The sequence below is a fragment of the Dromiciops gliroides genome, chromosome 1, assembly GCF_019393635.1.
Source record: "Dromiciops gliroides isolate mDroGli1 chromosome 1, mDroGli1.pri, whole genome shotgun sequence".
Lineage (NCBI taxonomy): Eukaryota > Metazoa > Chordata > Mammalia > Microbiotheria > Microbiotheriidae > Dromiciops > Dromiciops gliroides.
In genome coordinates, this window is record NC_057861.1 from 458,987,136 (window position 1) to 459,013,367 (window position 26,232).

General features: G+C 37.5%; 1 protein-coding gene across 1 annotated transcript in view; it reads right to left on the minus strand.

Moving 5' to 3' along the window:
* Positions 1-870: 870 nt before the first annotated feature.
* The window catches only part of LOC122734829 (carnitine O-palmitoyltransferase 2, mitochondrial-like), a 28,238-nt gene continuing 2,876 nt past the window's right edge, over positions 871-26,232 (minus strand). Inside the window, exons 3-5 of the mRNA XM_043975937.1 lie at positions 25,667-25,773; positions 20,534-21,835; positions 871-1,199 (exon numbers count right to left, since the gene is read on the minus strand). Coding sequence (XP_043831872.1) covers positions 871-1,199; positions 20,534-21,835; positions 25,667-25,773 — 1,738 coding nt within the window. The remainder of the gene's footprint in view (positions 1,200-20,533; positions 21,836-25,666; positions 25,774-26,232) is intronic.

Genomic DNA, 26,232 nt, shown 5'->3' on the forward strand with positions numbered 1-26,232 from the left:
CTTTTGCAGGGCAATGAGGGTTAAGTGACTTGCCCTGGGTCACACAGCTAGTAAGTGTCAAGTGTCTGAGGCTTAATTTGAACTCAGGTCTTCCTGAATCCAGGGCCGGTGCTTTATCCACTGTGCCACCTAGCTGCCCCCCCCTTCATTTCTTTCAATGGTCTCCATGTATCTGCTAATGATATAGGAAATAATAGATAAAGGTAGAGAGATGATAAAAGTAAATATAGATACCATCAAATCCAAGTTGAGCATGCTAAACCAAACTGAGGAATGAGAAGATTTTAAAAAAATTATTCTTAGGCATTTATTTTTACATGTGATAAGGTACCAATTTTGGAGAAAGCAATTAAAACTTTTCCAATCCAATTTTTAAAAACTGTCCTATACTCAAAGAATATATCTTATAGAAAAAGTAATGTGAAGATGAAATAGCACATTTAAAAATAAAACCACGAGTACACTAAAAATATATTTCAACATAGGAATGTTTGTTTAAAAGAACTATATACTTCTATGGAATTGAGATAAAGTTAAAAATTAGGACAATCTAGGACAAGATATTACTGACATTTTATTTCACTGATTAAAAGTCTCCAAGTCTTTTCTTATACATAGGATTATTAATTCTTGGTTCCAAGAATTTTATTTTACTTGTTGCTTTCTAGACAGTGAATTATTTTTAGTAATTAGCATTCAAGGAAGGCCATATTCTCACACTAAATGATGCTATGTAAACTGAAGGGGAGAATATATTATGTAATATAACTCTAGGGTAAAAATACCACATTAACTATTTTTATATCTCTGTTTATGGACCAAGAAAATACTTTAAAAGTGTACACTAATTGTTCCCTTAAATAATTAGTGTTATTTAAGTGACCTCCCTTCAAAAACATCAAAAAAATCATTTAAACTACCTTCAAGTCCTAATAGAAAATCATCCAAATCTTTTTCTAAATATGAAGTAATGTTACAGCCAAACCAGTAGTCATAGATATTATATCCAATTCCAAAGCCATCTGGTACAACTGGTCCAAACCCACCAAGGAAAACTGAAGGACTACTTAATGTACTGGTTGAAAGGATGTTATGGTTAATGTATTGGTAGGCTGGGTCCTGGAAAAATTCAGGCATAAGGTCACCTCTGCATTCTGCAAGATACCTCAATGCAAATAAATGTCGGTCAAATCCTTGTCCTAAATAAAAAAAACAAAACACATTCAAATAAGCAATGTAGCATTTAAGACAAATCACTTATTTTTATAGTGAGAAATTACCTAGTCAACTTAAATAAGGATGCAAACAAAAAGTATCTATAGGTAGTCCATGACTTAGTAATAATCAACTTTGAAGTCTAATAGAGAACTCATCATCTTACCTTCTAAACCAACCTCTACTCTAAACCTCCCTATGTCTGTTGAGGGATTTACCATCCTCTAAAGGCATCCAGGTTTAGAACCTCAACTCTTTACTCTCCCTACATATCCATTAAGTTGGCAAATCTTGCCATTTCTGTCTCCACAACATTTATCACATCTGAAGCCTTTTCTTCACTCAAGAAGTCACCACCTTAGGCCTTCATCACCTCTCAACTGGATTACTGTCTCCTTAGACCACCTGCCTGAAGTCTTTCCCCTCTCCAAACCATCCTCCATAGTTGCCAAAGTGATTATTCTAAAATATAAGTCACTTCCCTATTCAACAAGCTCCAGTAGCTCTCTATTGACCCTGGACTCAAATGTTATTTTATCTTTATCCCATCCTATTTTAGTTTCTGCTTTATAGCATGCATTATTATGAGTAGCGAACATATATAATTTTTAACTATATATATATATATATATATATATGTATATACACATACACGGAGAGAGTGTCAAGATAGCAGAGTAACAGGAAGAAGTACAGCAGGCTCCCCCTCAAAACTCCTCCAAACAGACCTAGAAAATGCACTAGCTAAAACCCTGACAGATAAATCCAAGAGAAAGTCATAGTGAGTCATTTTCTCAACTCAGGTTGGCTTTAAGAGACTGACAGGGAAGTCTGTACATACTGGAAATGGGGTTTGGCCAGGAGCCAACACCAGCACCCAAGTAGAGTCTCTGCAGCTGAGCAAGAAGTCCAGCCTCATACTAGGGCATTACAACAGGAGGAGGTGACAACTGGCAGCTTTTTTTTCCTACTCCTTATTTCTAAATCATAGATCCAGAGTGGACTCAGGAGAGGTAAGGAGTTGTTGCAGGCCTGAGGCAGTGGCTCAGACCCCAGGAGCAGAGTGGTATGTCAGTTCCAAGTATTATGGTGATGGGTATATTCATGACACAAACCTGGAAGAAGAGAATGACTAAAATATTTACAAGTAAAGCCTCAAAGAAAAACACAGCTCAGGCACAAACTCAAATAGAATTCCTAAAAGAGACAAGAGGGTTTTTTTTTTTAATTTTTAAGTTTTAACATTTCTTTTAACCAATGAAATGAAAGCTCTTGAGGAAATAATGGGAAGAGAAATGGAGTATGGAAAAATATGGAAGAAAGAATTAGAAAGGGAATTAACAGTGTGGCACAAGAGGTACAAAACTTTGTCCAAGCAACAAACTCTGAAGATTAGAATGGACCAAATAGAAGCCAATATTCCATGAGACAACAAGAAATATTAAAATCAAAAGACTGAAAAAAATATAAGAAAATGTAAGGTATCTCACAGAAAAAAAAGTGACCTGGAAAACAGATTAAGGAGAAAAAGACAATCACTGGACTATCTAAATGCTATGACCAAAAAAAAAGCACCAAATATCATATTTTGAGACATTTAAAAAGAAAACTGGTTCTGCTTAGAAACAGAGGAGAAAGTGGATAAAGAATCCACTAGTTACCTCCTGAAAGGAACTCCAAAATAAAAACTCCCAGGAACATAATAGTCAAAATCTAGAGCATCCAGGTCAAAGAGAAAAAACCCCACAAGCAGCCAGAAAGAAAGAATCCAAGTTCCAAGGAGCCACAGTTAGAATCACACATGACTTAGTAGCCACCACTATAAAGAAATGAAGAGCTTGGAATTTTGTATTCTAGAAGGCAAATGGTTCCAAACAAGAATAACTTATCCAGTCAAATTGAGTATTATCCTATAGGGAAAATATGGACCTTTAATGAAACAGAGGGCTCCCCAAACATTCTTCCCCGCCCTGCATAGGGCACACAGCTAGTAAGTGTCAAGTGTCTGAGGCTGGATTTGAACTCAGGTCCTCCTGAATCCAGGGCTGGTGCTTTATCCACTGTGCTACCTAGCTACCCCCAAACATTCTTGATAGAAAACCAGACCTGCAAAGAAATTTCAGAGTTCAAACACAAAAGTTAAGAGAAGCATAAAAAGGCAAACATGAATGAATAATTTTAAGGGCCTAAACAAGGATAAATTGCTTACATTCAAAGATGCAGAGATGATACATATGTCTCCTCTGAACTCTATCATTATTAGGGGGTCATAGAGTTAATCTAATCATACAAAGCCTGGTGGTATTTTGATGTTCCTCACACTGGAAAGAAAGGAGAATGGGGGCAGGAGAAGCAGGAAGAGAAAGAAAGGGTAGGGAAAATTATTTCACATAATCAGATGCCCAAGTAGATACCTATATGAAGAGGAAGGTGGTAGGGGGTGGGGTAGCAGCTGATGCTTGAATCTAATACCCATCTGAATTGGTCAAAGGAGGAAAGAATACACACATGTTGGGCACGGAAATATGTTTTACTCAATAGGACAATAGGAGTGAAAGGAAAGAGAAGGGAGAATTAGAGGGAGAATACATTAAGGAAGGAATTGGTCCTAAGCAAGATTGACATAAAATGTACAAAACTATTTATAGCTTCTTTCCGAGGTGGCAAAGAATGAGATTCTGAGGGGATACCCATAAATTGGGAAATGACTGAACAAGTCATTGTACATAAATGGTATGAAATACTATTTTGCTATAAGAAATGATGAAGGAAATGGTTTCAGAGAAGCCTGGGAAGACTTATATGAATTAATGCAGAGTGAACAGAAACAAGAGAACAATTTTTATATGGAGTTTGGTTAGACATCTAATGTGCCAAGGCCATCCACTGCATCTCGAGCCAAGACCAGTTATCTTGACTTGTAGATAACTCTGGAAGAGACAGTGAGGCAACTCTGCCTCACTTACATCCAATTTATGTGCAAATCAAAAGACATCACAGGGGCAGCTAGATGGCGCAGTGGATAGAGCACCGGCCCTGGAGTCAGGAGTACCTGAATTCAAATCCGACCTCAGACACTTAACACTTACTAGCTGTGTGACCCTGGGCAAGTCACTTAACCCCAAATGCCTCACTTTAAAAAAAAGAAACAAACAAACAAAAGACATCACCCATACCATTTTACCACTTTACTTCTTTCAAAGTCCTGTGGTGACAGACCAGGGATGAAGTAGCAGGTGTGAATACCCTGGAAATTGTAATCACAACCTTGCACAAAGGCCATAGCATTATCTTCTTACTGAACCGAAGCAGTAGTGGATTTGGCAGCCCCCTGGGTGTCTGAACAGCTTTTTAAAAGAATCACACTACTCACCTCCAGGTGTGAAAAGGGGGCTCGAAAAAGTATCCTAATAACTCTGCTTCACTCAACCCTGGCTTGCTTACTGTGGCAGGCAGGGATCCCACCCTGAAGTCAAAACACAAAAAAATGTACAAAAACTTTTGCAAAGATCCTTTCACTCACCATCAGTACATGGAATGTATGAATGCTTATGGACAACATGATATCCAGTAAACCTGAAAGATGAACTGTTCTTGTTGCAAGAGAATTCAGCAGGTATCACATTCAAATAGCAGCACTAAGTGAAACAAATGAAGGACAGCTTACCAAAGTCAGAGCTGAATACATGTTTGTTTGTTTGTTTGTTTGTTTGTTTGTTTTTCCTGGAGTGGCCTCAGTGAAAGGAAGTTGGCATAGGTTTTGCAAACAAAACTAATCCAGTTAGGGGCAGCTAGGTGTCGCTGTGGATAAAGCAGGAGCCCTGGATTCAGAAGGACCTGAGTTCAAATTCAGCCTCAGACACTTGACACTTACTAGATGTGTGACCCTGGGCAAGTAACTTAACCTTCATTGCCCCACAAAAACAACAACAACAACAACAACAACAACAACAAAAGACTAATCCAGTCAACAAACTTGTCTGCCTACCAAAAGGAGTGAACAACAGGTTTATGACTTTTACTTGTGGCAGCTTTTTCCTGCTCTGCTGGTCTCCTGACTGCACTGCACAGACAGATGCTGACTGCAAAACTTTCATTTTTTTTTTACCACACTTGCAAGAATGTGCCATGCAACTATCATAAGTGCATATACTCCCACCATGATAAACCTTGATGAAGTCAAAGAAAAATTTTCATGAAGAGCTGGAGACCCTCATAATCAATGTGCCAAAAGAGAACAAGCTTGTAATTTTAGGTGACCTTAATGTAAGAGTAGGCATAGACTACCACATATGGCAGGGAGTCCTTGGGAGGAATAGAGCTGGAAACGAAAACAGCAATGGTGACTTATTACTCAAGATTTGTGTATCTAATGATTTTCTCATCACCAATACTGTCTACTACTTATCTAAATGCACTTAATCTAAAACTTTATGGATCTATCCTTGCAGCAAACATTGACATTTAATAGACTATGTCATAAGGAAAAGAGATAGGATGTGAGAGAGACACAGAGTGCTGGACCGATCATAGATTTATCCTTTCCAAGCTAAATATTCATATTCGAAAAAGTGGGTGGCCCCAAGACAAGATGACTACCAGGAAAGCTGAACCAAAACACAATTGGCAACAGTGAAGCATAAAAGGAATGGGCAGCTTTCAGAGATTTTGTGTAGAGCACCACATTTACTAATTTAGGCCAGAACATTGGCAAACATCAAGAATGACTTGATGAAAATGACAGGGAAATTCAGAAGCTGCTAAATGAAAAATGAGAACTCCACAGTGTTTACCAGCAGGATATTTGTCTGTCTCTTAGAAGGCAGCATTTAACTCCATCAAAAGTAAAGTGCAAGTAAGGCTCATAGAGATGCAGGATTCTTGGCTCAGTAAGAAGACAGATCAAATTCAGTTTTACAATGATAGTAATAATCCAAAGTGCTTTTTATTTTGTCCTGGAGGCTACTAATGAGCCAAAGACCCAAGGTACATCTCAATTACTCAGTGCTGATGGAGCCACACTGATTAGTGACAAGGATATTATTCTGGAGAGATGGGCTGAACACTTCCACAGTATTCTCAACAGACCATCATCAATCAATGATGATGTCAATGACTGTTTACCTTAGGTTAAAGCCAATCTCTCTCTAGTCAAATTTCCAAATAAAAAAGAGGTTTTTGAATGCCACTAGACTCCTCTCATGTGGCAAAGTACCTGGTGCGGATTCTATCCCAGCTGAGATTTACAAGATAGGAGATCCACTGCTCATACAAAAGCTGACTGAAATTTTCCAATGGAAAATATGGGAAGAGGAGGTTATCTCCTAGGAGTTCAAGGATGCCTCCATTGTCCATCTCTATAAAGGTAAAGGAAATAGACTGTCCTGTGACAATCACAGGGGGATTCTCTCTCTTAGTCGCTGCTGACATGATTCTTGCCAGAGTTATCCTTAATAGGCTGGTCCTTTACCTCGGTGATAATCATCTACCTAAGAGCCAGTGTGGCTTCAGAAAGGGCCAAAAGGGGGGCAAAGCCAAGATGGCAGAGAAAAGGCATTAAACACTCAGAGCTCCTGACACAATTACACCAAAAAAACTCCAAACACAGCTATAAGACAACCCCTGGAGCAGCAGAACCCACAAAAAGATGGGCTGAGATTATTTTCCAGCCAAAGACGGCTTAGAAGTTTGGAAGGAGGGGGTTGCCATGCCATGCTGGGAGTCAGGTAGAACCCCACGATTGCTCTGACACAGATCCAGCTCCAGGCAGGCTGCACCAGAGAAATTTACCCCTGAGCCTCTAAATCAATTGCAGTGCCTGCATCTTCTGGAACTAAGTTCACGGTCCAGTGAGAGGCTGAACGGCTGGCTGGGGGGTGGGGGTGGGGGGAAGAATACAGTGGTGTCTGCAGGAGCTGAGGGGGAATTAGGTTGTCCTACCCCAGTGGTAAACCAGGAAGAAACCTTGAGCAGTGATGGCCCAGGTAGGGGAGGGGCGCAGGCTTGTCAGACAGCAAACAAAATTGTGTTGCCTGGTTAATTAGCAAGTTGGCCTGTGGCTATCTACAGACCAGACCATAGACCAGGGGAGTGAAGAACTTGCTCCTCTTTAAATTGTACTACCTGGGACCCCCTGAAGCTTGGGACAGTGTATTCTGGAAGCAGGGCCCCAGTTTAAGAAGGAGTTAAAAGTCAAGTAAAAGATGGGCAAGATGAGCAGGCAGAGAAAGTTGCGAACCATAGAAAGCTTCTTTAGTGACAAGGAGGATCAAGGTGCACCCTCAGAAGAGGATAGCAACATCAGGGCTCATACATCCAAAGCTTCCAAAAAAAAATATGAATTGGTCTCATACCATAGAGACACTCAAAAAGGACTTTGGAGATAAAAGTAAGAGGGGGGGAGGAAAAAATGGAAAGAGAAATGAGAGTGATGCGGGAAAGTCATGAGAAAAATGTCAATAGCTTGAAAAGCTAAGTGGAAAAGGAAATACAAAAGCTCTCTGAAGAAAATAATTGCCTAAGAATTAGGATTGAACAAATGGAAGCTAGTGACTTTATGAGAAACCAAGACAATAAAGCAAATCCAAATGAATAAAAAAAAAATAGAGGGCAATGTGAAATATCTTCTTGGAAAAACTGCTGATCTGGAAAATAGATCCAGGAGAGAGAATTTGAAAATTATTGGTCTACCTGAAAACCATAATCAAAATAAGAACTTAGACATCATCTTCCAAGAAACTGTCATTGATATTCTAGAAGCAGAAGGTAAAATAGAATTGAAAGAATCCACTGATCACCTCCTGAAAGAGATACCAAAAGGAAAACTCCCAGGAATATTATAGCCAAATTCCAGAGCTCCCAGGTCAAGGAGAAAATATTGCAAGCAGCCAGAAAGAAAGAACTGAAATACTTTGGAGCCACAGTCAGGATAGCACAGGATCTAGCAGCTTCTACATTAAAGGACCAGGGGGTATGGAATATGATATTCCAGAGGGCAAAGGAATTGGGATTACAACCAAAAATCACCTACCCAGCAAAACTGTGTATAATCTTTCAGGGGAAAAAATGAGACTTCAATGAAAAAGAGGGCTTTCAGGTATTTGTGATGAAAAGAACTGAACTGAATAGAAAATTTGACTTTCAAATGCAAGACCCTAGAGAAGCATAAAAAGGTAAACAGGAAAAAGAAATTATGAGAGATGTTAAAAGGTTAAATTATTTACATTCCTACATAGGAAGATGATATGTCTAAACCATAAGAAGTTTCTGAGTATTAAGGCAGATGATAGGAATAAATTTAGACAGAGGGCACAGGTGGGAATTGATTATGAAAGGATGATATCTGTAAAGCATTTATTTTTTATCTTTTTTGTGGGGGGTGGGGCGGTCAGAGTTGGTGAGTATCTTATATCTGAGGCTGTATTTGGGCTCAGTTCCTCCTGGGTCCAGCATGGGTGTTTTGTTCACTGTCACCTAGCTGCTCCATGATGACATCTTTAGGGTAAAATTGAGGGGAGAGAGAAATATACTGGTGGAGGGGAAAAGGGAGAGGTAGAATGGGGTGAAATCTCACATGAAAGAAGCAGGAAAGGGCTTATGGAGTCGGGGGAGAGATGGGGGAGGAGTGGGGAAGTGAATGAGGAAGTGAATGAACCTTACACTCATTGGAATTAGCTAGAAGACCTTAATCTTATCAGAGCTGGCTCAAGGAGGGAATAACATACACACTCAATTGGGTAGAGTAATTTATTTAACCCTGCAGGAAAGTAGGAGGGGAAGGGGATAAGGAGGGAGGGGAAAAAGAAGGGAAGGCAAAGCAGGGAAGGGGGGCAGTCAGAAGCAAAACACTTTTGAGGAGGGATAGGGTAAAAGAAGATAAAAAATAGAGTAAATATCATGGGAAGGGAAAAGGATAGAGGGAAACAGTTAACAAGAGTAACTGTGAAAAAATTTTTTGAAGCAGAAGCAAGAGTAATGTTAAGATGATGATGATGATGGTGGTGGTGGTGGTGGTGGTGATGATGATGGATTAATTGATTGATGGATTGATGAAGACTGAAGATGAGGATTGATTGATGAGGGCTGACTGATGATAAGGACTGGCTGATGAGGATTGACTGAGGATGATGATGAGGACTGATTGATGATTGACTGATGATGATGGCAAGACTATGGTACTTACTTTCCTGGGCTATTGTGAAGAAAATTCTTTGTAAAGTTTAAGGTACTATATAAAAGTTATCTATTACTATTGTTTCAATAATCAACATCATGGGTTTATTGTAAGGACATCTCTCTTTAAAGTACTATATAGGGGGGCAGCTAGGTGGCACAGTGGATAAAACACTGGCCCTGGATTCAGGAGGACATGAGTTCAAACTTGGCCTCAGACACTTACTAGCTGTGTGACCCTGGGCAAGTCACTTAACCCTCATTGCCCTGAAAAACAAACAAACAATAAAGTACTATATAAATGTGGTTTGCTATAAAAGAAATGATGAGCAGGATACTATCAGGACGAGGGACCTGCATGAGCTGATGCAAAGTGAAATCTACTGTATACAAAATAACAGTAATATTGTGAGATGATCTGCTGTGAATGACTCAGTTATTTTCAACAATGCAATGATCCAAGACAACTCTGAAAATCTTATGAAAAAGGCAAGCCATCTACAGAGAGAGAAGTGATGGCATTTGAATACAGATTGAAACAATTATTTTTACTGTAATAGTGTAAGATGCTGTGAATAACTTGGTTATTTTCAGCAATGCAATGATCCAAGATAACTCTGACGGACTTATGAAAATTGCAATCCATCTACAGAGAAAGAACTGATGGTATCTGAAAACAGACTGAAGCATAATTTTTTCGATAGTTTCTTAATCTGAAGTTTTGTTTTTGTCTGTTGTCTGTTTACTTTCAGAACCTGGCTAGTGTGGAAATGTTTTGCATGACTACTCATGTATAACTTATATTGAATTGCTTGAGTTCTTGGAGGGGGGGTGAAGAGGGAGGGAGGAAGAGAAGTTGGAACACAAAGTTTTTTAAAATTGATGTCAAAATTTGTTTTTACATGTAATTTGGAAAAATAAAATTCTAAATAAAGAAAAAAAGGGCCAAAAATGGTCATATTAGAGGGTCAGGAAGAGGATAAATATCTAGCAAGTGAGACCAATGGATGACCTGTTGAAAGAGAGGAAGAAACAATGGAGTCTGTCTGAGGCTATAGGAGCAAAGAGACTCATGCAAGAAGGAGCAGTCAAGTAGCAAAAAACTGTAGGGAACTCAAGGAAGATGGGGATTGAGAAAAGACCAATTGCTTTGGCAAAATACGACATAGTTGACCAGAAGTAGGAAACCTGTAGGGGATAGTATTCCACTGTTTGGATGTGGGAATGCAGAAGGAAGGCAGCCTTGCTAGGAAAGACTGTGGGGAAGAATAGAAGATTTGACACTGAATTGTTCTGAATAGGTCAGAGTTTGAGCTAATCTTTCTCTGGTTTATACTCTCAGCCCTAGGTGGTTGCTGGCTTCAATCACCTTTGGCAGGAACAGAGGGACCTGGCATCCAAAGCAGCTGAGCTGGAAATGGAGTTGAATGAGCACAGCCCCAGGAAGTGCTATCAGATGGTTGGGGGTGTTCTGGTGGAGCAAACTGTCAAAGAGGTGCTGCCTGCCTTGGAAGGTAACAAGGAACAGATTCAGAAGATCATTGAGACACTGACCCAACAGCTTCAAGCAAAGGGAAGGGAGCTGAATGACTTCAGGGAGAAACATAATATTCGGCTAATGGGTGAGGATGAGAAGCCAGCAGCCAAGGACAACGGGGAGGGGTCTAGAGCCAAGGCCAGCTGAGCTGGCATGCTAGTCTCCTAAGAATCAAAGACCTCTGATGTTTTTTCTCCCATGTCTCTTACACATACCCTTATTATTTTTCTTTGTTGATGCTCTTGTAATATTTTTGTTAAATAAATGGTTTAGTTGCAATGCGCCTTCCTGCAAAAAAAATGGATCTCATCATCCAATAGGAGACACCTAAGAAGAAAATAAGTAACTATAAAACAAGAAGAGAATGTAATTAGTGCAAAGGAGACAGGCAAAGGACTACAACAAGTGTGAGGAGGCAGAGCTCTTCTGTTACAACTTGTGGGCTTTGGAAATGCTTAACTGAGAAGATGGCACCTAAAAACCAAAATACATTTTTTCAGTAAGCAAAAAAGGAAGTTATTGAAAGGGCCTTTGCTTTATAATATGATTACTGAAAATTTCATGAAATTAGCTTTTGCCTCTCAGTAGCTTGCTTCAGTTTATAATATTTCTCTAAGTTTTATTGTCCTTTAAAGATGGTCTTATCCTTGCCAACACTTTATTAGTGCTTGATCATGCAGATGTTTTTCTATAACGTTTTCATTCTTTATGGCTCAGTCTAGCAGGATTTTTTGTTTCCTCTGCAGCCCCACTCACTCTCTTAAAAGGGATTATCTCTCTTCCTAAAAATGTTCTAATGGAGGAAAAAAGACAAATATAGAGTACCTAAACCTTAAGCTATCATTTTGACGATGAATTCTTCCACTACATTTTCCAGATCTATTTTCTGCAAAAGTTTGTGCTTTTTCCCTCTGCAAGGTTGATTTTTATATGGACCTTCAAGGTTCCGTCTTTCTTTTTTTTTTTTTCCGCAGGGCAATGAAGGTTAAGTGACTTGCCCAGGGTCACACAGCTAGTGATTGTCAAGTGTCTGAGGCTGGATTTGAACTCAGGTCCTCCTGAATCCAGGGCCGGTGCTCTATCCACTGTACCACCTAGCTGCCCCCAAGGTTCCATTTTTCTCATTCTTCATCTCTTGGTACATTATTCACTAAGTTCTGATTTTTCTTTATGATCATATAATAGATTATTTATTTTCCTCATCATTCCTTACTGTACCAGTTGAGTATCTTATCAATTTTTGTATGCTTTACAAAAGGCAAACATTAAAGAAAGTCTTTTCCTCTTGCTTGTATTTTAACATTAACCAAAAGAATGAGGACTCTTGATATGAAATCCCTGATTACTCAGAAAACTGACCTAAAAATCTACATAGGAAAAGATAATTGGATGAAAATGTCTATTATCCAGACTATAACATTGTAATGATTGGAGTGATGTCCACCTGCTAATAGGGGAGTGCCCCTTTAGCCTTTGTCAATGTGTCGCTCAATTTTTTTTTCTCTTTTCATTCCCTTTACTTAGTCATAAGCATCTGTAATGTTATTGCTTCATGTGAGGAAACCATGTTTCCTCATGTGGGACTGTAACAATTGGAGTGATGTTACCTGCTGGAGAGTTACTGTAGGAAAGTTCTGCCATGAGGAGAAGGTGTCTGAGGGCAAGCCATGTGGTCATTTCCTTGGTGTTTGCTCGTGGGTACTGTCTATCAAAGCTACCAGCCAATTAGCTTGGAACTGTGTGTGTGTGTGTGGGGATGGGCTGTTTCCATTTTCGAGGAGAGGCTTCTGGGAGGAAGAAGGAAGCTTTGGGTCCTTTTGGTTCCTGACCTTGCCATGGCAGGTCGGATGATGGGGTCTCTTAGAAATAGTTAGATTTTTACCTTTCTCTCTGATCATTAGATCCTAATGCTCTTTAATAAATACTTACTCTTTCTAAAGCTTCTAATTTATTGGCGACCACTCATTAGATATCTTAGACAGTATAGATAGATAGCGACATTACAACATGTAGGTGAATGGCTAATTCATTGAAGTAGTATCTATCTATGAGATTGTCTATTGCAGATAGACAAGGAGATGGATATAGAATTCAATAGCAAAAAGAAATGGTACTAGATAGACTGTATTTTGTAAACTGTGTAGTGATTTTTTTTTTTTGGTGAGGCAATTGGGGTTAAGTGACTTGCCCAGGGTAACACAGCTAGTAAGTGTCAAGTGTCTGAGGCCAGATTTGAACTCAGGTCCTCCTGACTCCAGGGCTGGTGCTCTATCCACTGTGCCACTTAGCTGCCCCTGTGTAGTGCTCTTAATAAAAAGTTACTCAAAACCACATTTTTTCAATACCAATGTTCTCCCAGTGATACCTTATGCTTGTGAATCTTAGAATACCACAATCTCTAAGTAAGGTTCAGGTGGCCCAAAGGGCAACTGAAAGTTGGTGAATGAAGTAGGTTATAATGTATTTCCAACCATGAGGTGTACACTAATAATGAAATGAAGGATATATTATTCAATAAATATAGGATGTACTTTGGTCACATATGGAAAGCAAAAGATAATAGCTAGATAGTCTAAATACTACAATGGTTCCCATGAATGTTAAAAGACCTAGGGAAAGGTCCCTAGAATCCCTACTTGAGAATCTATGGGAGAAGATAGATAAGAATACTTTCTAAGTCTGCATTAATCAATAAGCATTAATTAAACATCTACTGTGTGCCAGATATGTACTAAGGAGTAGGGATATAAATACAAAAGTCTTTGCCCATCAGGAACTTACATGCTCTCACAGGAGACAGCCTATTTTATATATTTGTAATTTGTTATCATGCAATAAACACAAGGTAATGAAGGAAATGGGGGGGGGTTCTATGAGCAGGGTACAAATACAAAAGTAAAAGTTCTTGCTCATGAGGAGCTTACACTCTGTCAGGGGAGAATGGTCAGAAAGCTATTTTGGCTGTTCCATAATGTGTGGCATAATGTCTCATATGGAAGGAAAGACAAGTTAGGGGCAGGCTGTGATGAAGGGCTTTAAAGGCCAGAGGAAGTAATAGGAAGCCAATGGAGTTTGAGTAAAGGAAGAAAATAGCTTGATTCAAATTTAGGACAATCATGTCAGCAACTGTTTCAGGTGTGGGAGAGAGCAGAAGGAAGTCTAATAGTCCACATAAGAGAGAAGAAGGGACTGAGTAAGAATGGCGGCCATGTGGTTAGAGAGAAGAGGACAGTTCCAAGGGATAATATAGAGGCAAAGATGACAAGATTTGGAAAAGGATGAGATATTTGGGGTGAGTATGAGGGATGGAGGATGACACTGAGCTTGCATAATTTTGGACATGATGATTTTCGATGCCTCCATTTGTAATCTGAAGTGTCCAATAAGCAGTAGGTAACATAGGACTAAAGCTCAACAGACTACAGTTGGATGTACACATGTTGGATTCATCATTAAAAACATGAACACATGTGAGTTGATAAGATTATCAAGAAAATAGAAGGAAGAAGGCCCAGAACAGGGGCTTGCGGTACATGCACCATATATGCATGGCTCAGTAAAGGAGAATAAGGAGTGGCCAGACAAATGGGAGGAAAACCAAGAGAGGAGGACAAAGTCAAAAATGTCGAATGCTGTAGACAAAAAAGATAAGGAGAAAAGTCCATTGGATGACAATTAAGAACTCCTTGGTGATTTTGGAAAACTGCTTTGGTTGAATGATGAAAAGAAAGGGAATAAGCATTTTTTTTGTTTGGGCAATGAGGGTTAAGTGACTTGCCCAAGGTCACAGCTAGTAAGCATCAAGTATCTGAGGCCAAATTTGAACTCAGGTCCTCATGACTCCAGAACCAGTGCTCTATCCATTGAGCCACCTAGCTGCCCCCAGGAATAAGCATTTATTAAGCACCCACTATACCCAAGGCACTGCATTAAGTGCTATACAAATATCTCATTTTGATGAAGCTAGAAGGCGGATTACAAAGGGTTGAGAAGTAAGAAAGTAGAGACAATGAGACTAGACAGCTTTTACCAGGAATTTGTATGAGAATGGGAGGACAGGACAATAGCTTGAAGAAATAATAGGATCTAGTGATCAGGGTTTTTTTGTTGTTTTTTTTAAAAGATGAGGGAAGGGCCTGAGCCAAGAGAGTGGATTAGGGGTAAGCCACTCAGCTAAACTGTCTCAGCATTCTCCTCCAAAAAACTTAAAAATACTCCTTAGAATCCAATTTCAGAATGGCAGAGTCAACAAAAGGTCAAGGTGAGACTTTTCTTGGCCTAAGAAAACTTAGGAGGTCAGCACAAGTCTGTGACATCAGGGTAGAGGTCTATCTGGAGTGTATACACACGCACACGCACATACCCCAATGGCAACAGTGACTGTAGCAGTTCTGGGGAGATCCCAGCCCAGAGATGTTATGGTGGTCAGACAACTAGTCAGAAAGAGATTACAGAAGGGCCTTTTGCTAGCACTGCAGGGAGGAAAAGAGGGATAGAATTTGAAACTCAAAACTTTAAATAAAAATGTTTATCTTTTTTTAAAAGAGGCACAAAAATTCACAAAAGAGAAGAATTCTTTAAAAAGCAGAACTAGCCAAACAAAAAAGGAGGTACAAAACCTCACTAAAGAAAATAATTTCTTAAAAATTATAATTGGAAGCTAAGGACTCCATGAGACATCATAAACAATAAAATAAAGTCAAAAAAATGAAAAAAAGAAGAAAATGTGAAATGTTTCATAGGAAAACATATTATCTGGAAAACAGATCCAAGACAGATAATTTGGACTACCTGAAAGTCCTGATAAAAGAACCTAGATATGATGCTTCAAGTGATCAAAGAAAACTGCCCCAATATCTTAGATCTAAAAGGTAAAGTAGACATTGAAAGAATCCATCAATCACCTCCTAAAAGAGAACCCAAAATGAAGACTCCAGAAATATTATAGCCAAATTCCAAAGCTCCCAGATCAAAGAGAAAATACTTCAAGTAGCCAGAAAAAAACCACAATTCAAATAACATGGAACCACAGTCAAGATCACACAAGATTAAGCAGCTTCCACATTAAAGGAACAGAGGGCTTGCAATATGATATTCTGTAAGTCAAAAGAGCTAGAATTACAACCAAAAACACCTACCCAGAAAAATTGAGTATAATCCTTCAGGGGAAAAAAAGGATATTTAATGAAACAAAGGATTTTCAAGCATTCCTGATGAAAAGACCAGAGTTGAATAGAAAATTTGACATTCAAACACAAGACTCAAAAGAAACATAAAAAGGGAAACATGAAAGAGCAATCATAAGGGACTTGAAATATTTAAACTATTTACATTCCTATATGGGAAAATAATACTTATAACTCCTAAGAACTTTATCATTATTAGGGGTCTACATAGACTAAGGGTTTACGTATGAGTTGATTATGTTGGGATGATCTCCAAGAAAGAATGAAGGGGTAAGAAAGAAGGGATGCACTGGGAGAAGGGAGAGATAGAATGGGGAGCTCTTACAATGGAGGAGAAAATTGGGAGGGAGTGGGAAGCAAAGCTTGAATCTCACTCTCATCAGAATTGGTTTAAAGGAAGTATATACATACAGAGTTGTGTAACTTACCCAATAGGAAAATCTCAGGGGAAAGGGACAAAAGAAAGGGGAAAGGGAATAGTAAAAGGGAGGGTGGATGAAAGGAAGCAGTGGTTAGAAACAAAATTGACTTTTGAAGAGGGACTAAACAAAGAGAGAAGAAAAAAAGAAAATGGGATGGAGGGAAATAGAGTTACTAATCATAACTGTGCATGTGAATAGGATGAGCTCACTCATAAAGCAGAGCAGATAGCAGAAAGGTTTGGAAAACAGAATCCAACAATGTATTGTTTACAAGAGATATACCTGAAAGAGAAAGACATACACAGAATTAAAATGAAAGGCTGAAGCAGAATTTAATGTGTTTCATCTGAATTTTTAAAGGCAGGGGTAGCAATCATGATCTCAGACAAAGCAAAAGCAAAACCAGACCTAATTAAAAGAGATAATAAGGGAAACTACATTATGTTTAAAAGGTACTATAGACAATAAAGTATTATCAAAAAATTTACATCAAGTTTCTCTGATAAAAGCCTCATTTCTCAAATATATGCCAAGTATAGAACAAAGTAAAATTTATAAAAATAAGAGCCATTCTCTAATTGATAACTGATCAAAGGCTATAAACAGGAAGTTTTCAAAAGAAATCAAAGTTATCTATAATCATATGAAAAAATGCTCCAAATTATTATTGATCAGAGAAATGCAAATTAAAACAACTCTAAGGTACCACCTTATACCTATCAGAAAGGACAAGTGCTGGAGGGGATGAAGAAATAATATATTCATTAATGAACTGTTGGTATAGTAGTGAACTGGTCCTAACATTCTGGAGAACAATCTGAACTATTCCCAAAGGGCTATAAAACTGTTAACCCAGTAATATCACTACTGGGTATGTATCTCAAAGAGATCAAAGAAAAAGGAAAAGGGCCTATAGGTAGAAAAAATGTTTTATATAATTCCAAATAAATAGAGGGGGGGAAAGACATATGCTGCAACTTGTTCAGCCATTCCCTAACCAAGGAGCATTCCCTTGATTTCCAATTATTATCCACCACAAAAAGAGCTGCTAGTGGCATATGACTTTGATGGAATACTACTGTGGTATAAGAAATACAAAGGGGGGTGGTTTTCAGAAAAATATGGTAAGACCTATATAAACTGATATAAAGTTAGAAGAACCAGAAGACCATAGTGCACAGTAACAGCAATGTTGTAATAATGATCAACTATGAAAGACTTAGCTACTCTGATCAATACAATGATCTAAGACAATTCCAAAGGACTCATGATGAAAAATTGCTGAGAACTGAAGAATTCAGTGCAAACTGAAGTATAATTTTCTCCTTTTATTTTTCTTGAGGTTTTTTTGAAATATGGTTAATACGGAAGTCTGTTTTACATAATATCATATGTACATTATCATCACATTGCTTACCTTCTCAGTGGGTAAGGAATGGAGAGAATTTGGGACTCAAAAATTTTAAAGAATGTTGAAATTAATTTTTAAAAGATGGAGACTTGGGCAATGGTAGGCAGTAGTGAGGAACTTTGGGTAGGAAGTGATGTAAGAATAAAGTGAAGGAATGATTTAGAAGACAACTTAGTAGAGACAGGAGAGGAAATGATTAAGGATATATATGGAGGGTTTAGCCTTAGAGTAAAGGAGAGAATGTGGGCTGAGAAGGGGTTCTGAGACTCAGAAAAGGGAAGAGCTCACAGTGAATGAATTTTATTTTTTTGGTGAAGTATGAAGAACAGGAGGGTATGAGGAAACAAGAGTACAAGAGACTTGAGGAAGGTGGAAGTTTTAAATAGCCACTATGGAGAGTACAATAGAAAATCAATTAGTGAAAAGTAAAAGTATTGCCTTGTTGCAGTGAGTGCCCATTTGAGATTGGATACCATTCATTTGTAATGTAACCAGTTGATATTAAGTAGAGAATTTTCCAGCTTCACTTCTAGCACCTGAGTGGAAGTTGAAGACATGAGTAGTGGGAGTAGTCCAGGGTTGGTGTTTGGAAAGGCATGAATGATGATAATATGAAGAAGGAAACAAGTGACTCAGAAGTAGAGGATCATGTTGAGTAAAATTAGTTAACTAGAGTTAAGTCTAGGAAATGAAGTCAGAGGCAGGATCAGTGCCTGGGAAAGTGAGGATAGGGTTAGGAAGAATGAGACACAGGGAACTAACAGTGATAGGATGCTATGACTGGATAATGGAATTTCAATTCTTGATTATGGAAGTAGCTCAATGACAAGACTTTCTGTATTATTAACAAATACTTTAAATTTGAAGTTATAGTACTTCCTCAAACTAAACAAGATGGAGACCACATATCTTTCCTGAGACTTCTGAAATGGGTCAAATTGCTATCATGCTCAAGAGTTACAGCTGATTATACAGGAAGTAGAACATGTAGCATAGACTCATCACCCATGTAGAGCTTGAAGAGGTACCCAAAAGCATCAGGAAAATTCTCAATCTGTTCATATCACTCAATGGATCTGGCTACAATACTGTAGTTTGCTTATTTGTTGTGTCTTGGGAATCCCTTATTTATGGTATATTACCACTTTGGGGACCAGCAAAGATAAGGCTAGAATCACTGTGCAGCAGAAAATCTGTTCTTTTTCAAAATACCTACTATAAAAAAGCAACCCCCCCCAAAAAAAAAACAAAGAAAAAATCCCCCCTTCCTTCCCCAAAACAATCTATCTGATACTCAAACTTACCTTTATGCCCTTCCTATCTTATACATCTAGAATAAAATTTTTAACCTTCTCCAAATCTCTCATTGCATTCAATCTTAAAAGTCTGAACTCCAAAGGTAAAAAAGAGAGTAAAGAGGCAGCTAGGTGGCGCAGTGGATAAAGCACCGGCCCTGGATTCAGGAGTTCAAATCTGGCCTCACACACTTGACAGTTACTAGCTGTGTGACCCAGGGTAAGTCACTTAATCCCCACTGCCACACACACACAAAAAAAAAAAAGAAAGAAAGAAAGAAAAAGAAAAAAGAAAGAAAGGAGAGTAAACTTCTAGCCTTGTCTAAGATTTGTATAGTACTTTGTTTCATAATCTCTTTCTTTCACATCAACCTTGTACAGTAAGTAGTTTAGATATTTTTTTCAATGACTTTTTGGGGTAAAACTAAGTATCTTATTATTACTAATTTTCTAAAACTATGCTTGAAATGATGGTTAAATAAGCATGCTTACATAGTCTTTAATTTCTTGGCATCTTAGAAGTTTAAGATATAAAGTTTAAATATTTCCCTCATTTTACAGATGAGGAAACATCACATAGAAGTTAAATGACTTGGTTATAGTTATGGAACTATTGTGAAATAGATCAAATTGCTGTCATGTTTGAGAGTTCCAGTTGGTTATTCAGAAATCAAAACATGTAGCATAGACTTATCATTTCTACAGAGTATGAAGATGCACTTAAAAACACTAGGAAAAACCCTCAATCTGTTTCTATAATCCCATGGATCTGGCTAGAATTCTGTATCTTGTCCATCTGTGGTGTGTCAGGAAATCCTCATTTTTGGTATATCACCATTTTGGGGATAAATACCCCAAAGTATTTGGGGCATCTAGATTTTCTAAATTCAGTGCTCTTTTAACTTCAGGGAGGAAGAACCAGCACCTTTTTCTTATTAAGCTAGAGTAATGGAAAGAGCAATAGGCTTCCTATCAGGAAACCTGGGTTTGTGTCCTGATTCTTATATTTACTAGCCATGTGATCATGTAAACTTTTTCAAACTTTGGTTTCTTCATCTATAAAATGGGGATAATACTTACACTATCTACACATTGGATTGCTGCTAATAAAGTGCTTTGTAAATATTAAGTCCTATGTAAATTTTAGGTTTCTTTTTGTCAGAATCAACCTAAATCAATAATAAATCTAATGAACATAGTACAGAATGCTTTAAGAAATAACTAATTTTGAGCTACTTAAAAAAAACCCAAGGTCTATTCTAATTCTGAACATTACAAAGTGGCATAAAACTAACCTAGTGCAGCTTCCATCTGTAGAAACTTGTGGTATTTTGAACAGCTCTCAATTAGCTTTCTCAGCTCTTTTGCATTGTACTTCTTCCGGTCTGTGGTAAAAGCCTGAGCACATCGTTTTGTGTAAATTGTTGTAGATCGAATAGTTTCTGTGCGACCATGTTTAAAACCAGCAGTACTACATGCTTCATATGTAGGAACCATTTTTCCAAAGTGACGATAAGCAGCAACCTGACATGCAAGTTGAAATATAGCATCTGGACTCATTCTTTCTTGAATTACATATCGTTTCCCAAACTTTCTAAACTCAAATGGTTTCACTGTCATTCTGTGCCTTTGCTTGTCAAATTTGTGACGTGCAAGAGTCACAGCTGACTGAATTGATTCATTCAAACGAAATTCCAGTTTTTCTACATTTGTAGAACATAATACAGCAGCAGTACTTCTTGGCACAACTGCTGGATGCTTTGTACTGTCTGTATATACTTCATTAATAAAACGGAGAACTGCAACTCCATCTCCCCAAGAATGTTCAAAATTTATCCCGGCACTCCCATCACCAGTGATAATTAAACTGAAAGATTTGTCAAACCAACGATTATAACCGTCTCCATGAAGCATACAGTGTGATAAGTGGGAACTGTCCTGTATGCTAAAACTATCTAAACATAAGCAGAATATTGCACTATCAATTTTGTACATGCTTTCTTCGTTCCCAGCTTGCAGAAGCTGTTCTCTTACTGCTGCCCATGTATTCCTGTTTTCTGTGGTTAGGTAGCCTAGAGGATACTCAGCTATTGTTTCCCCATCCTGTAAAATATTAATTAAATGTGCTTGTATTTCATATGGATGTAGAATATTTCCAATAGGATCCAATATGTCAAATACATAAAAATGTCCATTTCTCATCACCAGCAAATGGCGTGCACCATGATCTGAAAACAGTTCGTCTTTACCTTGTTTAGGAATTCTCGAACTGTTAAAGAGATAAACATACTGGGACATGTCTAAAGGATAAGCTTCTGCAAAATATGCTCCATACCAAGACACTGAAGTTGGAAGAAAGCTTAGAAACCTTTTAAAGGCCTTACTCTTGTTCCATTCGGGGTTGACATAATAAATGTCTGGCTCTAAGATATGGCTCCTCAGAGAGTTACGAAATTTTATTGCTGATACAGTCAGATTTGTTGCTCTCACAAGTTGATTGTTATATGATTCTTGTGGATCTCGTTTAAATGTAATGAAAGGATTAAAGTTTAAAGCAAGAGGGTCTCTTGAAGAAAGATACATATCAAGCCATGGACCTGTAAAAACAAAAAACAAAACCAGACAAATAAAAGCAAGCAAAATAGTTTTTTTCTTTAATAACAAGGTATAATTGTTATATAGTATATTTCCATAAATCGACTATTATGTCAAGGAAAAATTCAGGTCCAGTAAACTTTTATTTAGTTTGCATTAATGGGAAAGCAGGAATTCTCCAATAATAATAAAAAGAATGCACTTATGTAGTGTTTTAAAGTTGGCAAAGTGCTTTATATACACTACTTCATTTGAGCCTTCCAAAAAGGAAGGTAGTGCAAATATTATTGCCATTTTATAAATAAGTAAAATGAGACTTAAAGAAGATAAAGTGGAAAAACAAAACACAAAAAAAACAAAACAAAGAAGATAAAGTGGGACCAAAGGTCATACAACTAATAATGGCAAAGCTTGGACTTGAACTCAGGTCTTCCTGGTTTTGAGGCCAACTCTCTGTGCCACACTGTCTGTCATTATCTCTCTCTAGCATGCTTGTAATTTTGTCAGCTGGGAAATAATATTGCCAATTTTATTATAATAGTGTTTAGACAAAATAAATAGGCTTTTCCTATGAAACAAACTAAATTTCTATTCAATTATTGGCAAAAATCAGGGTAGTAGGCAGTCAAGGAAAGCAATCAATATTTATATTTTGAAAGCAACACCCTTTGATAAAATCATTGTTAGCAGTTAAATACTGAATTAGGAAATTTCTATAAAAGTTTTTGGCTTCTGTTAAGCTAGAATCTATGGCATGTGGAAAACACTTATTTGTACCATTTAGATGCACAAATCCAAAGACCTTCCATAATTTATTATCTATGTGAATTTGAAATTACCTTAAATATATACAAAGTGAGATTGATCTATAAAAGACATATAATTTCACTGGTATTCATACTTCCCTCCACTGACACAGAGTGCAACCCCATTTTGAGAATCAACATTGTTTTCTTGAAGCCTGTCTGCTCATAAGCCTCTCTGGACTAATGAAGGCTGGTCCTCAGACAACAGACAGGTCTCATTCTACAGCTTCTAAATGAAGCCTTTCTAGCATGAAAGGACCTATAAGAGCTTGCATTCTACATAACCAGCCTTTGAAAACCCAAGATCACTTCCATACCACAATAAGGAATAGAGTGGAACTTTAAATAAAGAGCTAATGGCTAAACATCAAACTCATTTTACTTGGAGAAAACAGCATTAGCATAAAATACCACCCTCTGCAAAAGTCCTATTCTGAGCCCTTATTATAGCATAAAGAGGACTCTGGGATCTCAAAGCAATGCTAACAGAGAAGAAGCTCTGCCCAATATCAAGCTGAAAGGATTTTGATGTAGGGGCCTGGAAATGTGCTTTTTACACACACACACACACACACACACACACACACACACACACACACACACACACACACTCCAGTCTGGCTATGAAATTCTGAGAGAAGGATCATCTCTAGAAGACTGGCCACCAGGTGATTAATTTTTTTAGTCACAGTAGTTCATGAATATTGTCTCCTAAGCAGAATAAGGTTATATCTGTATCAGTGGGGGGACGACCTTTCACTGATGAAATTATAGCTCTTTTGAAGTATGAAATGTCACTATTAAACATTTATCGTGCACCCACTAAATAAGCAGATGATAATAAGTAGACAATCTAAGTAGAAATTAATTTCACAAATATGTGACATTTATGCCAATCTATACCAATTTCTTTAAAAGATTCAGTATTCATAATGGAAAGAACACTGAATTTGGAGTTACAGGATCATATATATCAAGTTGAAAGGGACCTTAGATGTTGACAGATCAATGTACTGGAAGTCAGGAAGAACTGAATTAAAATCCTTTAGACATTTGCCTATGTGACTGAGCAAGATGCTTAGCTTTTCTGTGCCTCACTCTCCTCATTTGTAAAATGTTATCAATGGCCTCTAAGAGCCTTTACAGCTCCAAGAGATCTATGCTCCTATGATACTGCCAATCCCTTCATTGTACAGATAAGGCCCAGACTGGTTAAATGACTTGCTCGGGTCATATAAACAGTAAATGGAGGAACTGAGCTTCTAACTAAGGCTGCTACCTCCAAATCTATAACTTTTTCTCCCATTCCACAATGCCTCAAGATCACAGGATCTGAGTTTGAATTTTGTCTCTGCCATGTACTTTCTCTGTGAATGTAGGCAAATCATCTTTCTCTTTCTTGGCCTCAGTTTCCTCATTTGTAAATTGAGGAGGCTTAATTCAATTCAAGAAACTTTTATTAGACTAGATGACTTCTGAGGTCAAACAAATAAGCATTTATTAAATATCTATTACGTGCCAAGCACATGCTAGGTATAGACAAAAGTGAAATAGCACTCATATTCTATTGGGGGAAATAGCATACACACATAAATATTTATAAAAAATATGTCAAGGAAGGCACTAGCAGCTGGAGAGATTAGGAAGGGCCTCATCAGGAACTAATATATAAGCTCAGCTTTGAAGGAAATTAGGGACTCTCGGGCAGAAGTGAGGAGGAAGGATGTTTTAAGGATAGGGTACAGTATATGCTTTATGATGAGGAGAGTAAAGATCACATGCAAAGAAGATGGCAAGTTAGGCCAGACCCAAGAGTGCATGAATGAGAGTAACATATAAATCTGGAAAGAATGGCTGAAAACAGGTTGCAAATGGCTTTAAATATCAAACAGAGGAGTTTGTATCGAAACTTAAAAGACAACAGGGAGCCACTGGAACTTTTTGAGTCAGACTTGTCACACTGACAGCTGTGGGAAGGACAAATTGGTTGAATGGGGGAGGAAGGGAAGCTTGAGGCAGGGACACCAATTAGAAGTCTATTGCACTGGTCCAGGTGGAGATAAGGGCTTGAACTAGAAGGCGGTCATGTGAATGAAGGGAAGGGGAATATGGGAAAGACGTAGAGGTAGAACCAAGAAGGCTGCAACAGATTTAATATATGGGTTGAGGAAGAGGGAGGAGAGGAGAGTGATTTGGAGGTTGTAAACCAAGATGACTGAAAAGATGGGACAACTTTTGAGTGAAATAGTTCCTTTCCAGTTCTAAATTCTATGAAACTTATTGAAGAATGAATTGGATAATCCAGGAAAAAATCCTAATTTCAACCAATATGAGTTTCAAGAATCAACATCTAAAAATAATCACACTGACTTTTTCTACCTCAGAAATTAATTAGTTTATATCAACAGTTCAATTTTGTTTCCAAAAGTTCACTTTTACCTAATTAAGATGTGTTAAAAAAAATCAAGTCCCTTGATCTTGAGATCCAAATTTCCACCTCAGTTTACATTTAATAACTTCTCTCTCTTATTGCTAATCTATTTCCAAATCAACTGTGTTACAAATATGTGTCTGGTAGTAGATAAAATCATCAAGTAGAGATGCATATAATTCAAGAGAGTGTAAAAAAGAAAAGAGAGCCTAGAACAGAACTTGGGGAATGTCTACATTTTAGGATAGGTAAAAGAAGGTAGGTGTAGAAAGAATGAAGAAAACTAACCAAAAATCCCCTACAATATGAGTATCTCATTTTTAAAAAAATACATCTTCTGGATAAATGACTACAAAAATTATGATGCATAGTTGTAACAGAAACAAATTAAGGAAGCAATAAAATATATCATCTAAGGGGTTAGGGGACTACATTCCATTTTTTTAAGAGTTGTCATTCTAGTAGTAAGTTAATTAACATACAGGTTTCCAGAAGTATCTAGAAGTGAAATAGCTACTACAGATAACTGAGTTTGAAAATTAAAGTATGTTAAAAGTAAAATGTCTAATATTTTAAAAAAGGATAAACAAGTGAACCTGATATGTAGCTTGTATGAATGTTCTTTTTATCAAGCTCAACGAGATTTCTTTGTAACTCTTTTCCAACTCCATTTTTAAAAGCCATTGCAAGTTTTTCAGTTTTTCTACAGTTTGTAAAAAGAAAAAAACGTTAATACTACATAATATAAATTAACCTCTCATGGAAAAACCTTAACAAAAATTAAATCTATCTGCTCAGTATGTATTTATCTCAACAGCAAGATTTGCACTTTTAGAATTTCCATTTCTTTAAATTCTCCTTTGACTCAAAATCTAATAAAAACTTTCTAATGGCTTTTGATTTTTTTGGTTAATCTCAGACCTAAAGACTCAGATGAAAGGAAACAAATATCATAACTTTAAAAGATCACTAGAAGTCACATGAAGAGATGGTTAGTTAATTGTCTTAAAACATCTCCAACTGGTAAAGAAAAAATCTATTATAACACCCACTTTGTTACTACCACACATAATTTTATCTAGTTTCTACGGCTGTCCCTAAGTGAAATTTTATTTAATTTTTGAACAGTCTTGTTCCCCTAAATTGTTATATTCTCTGCAGG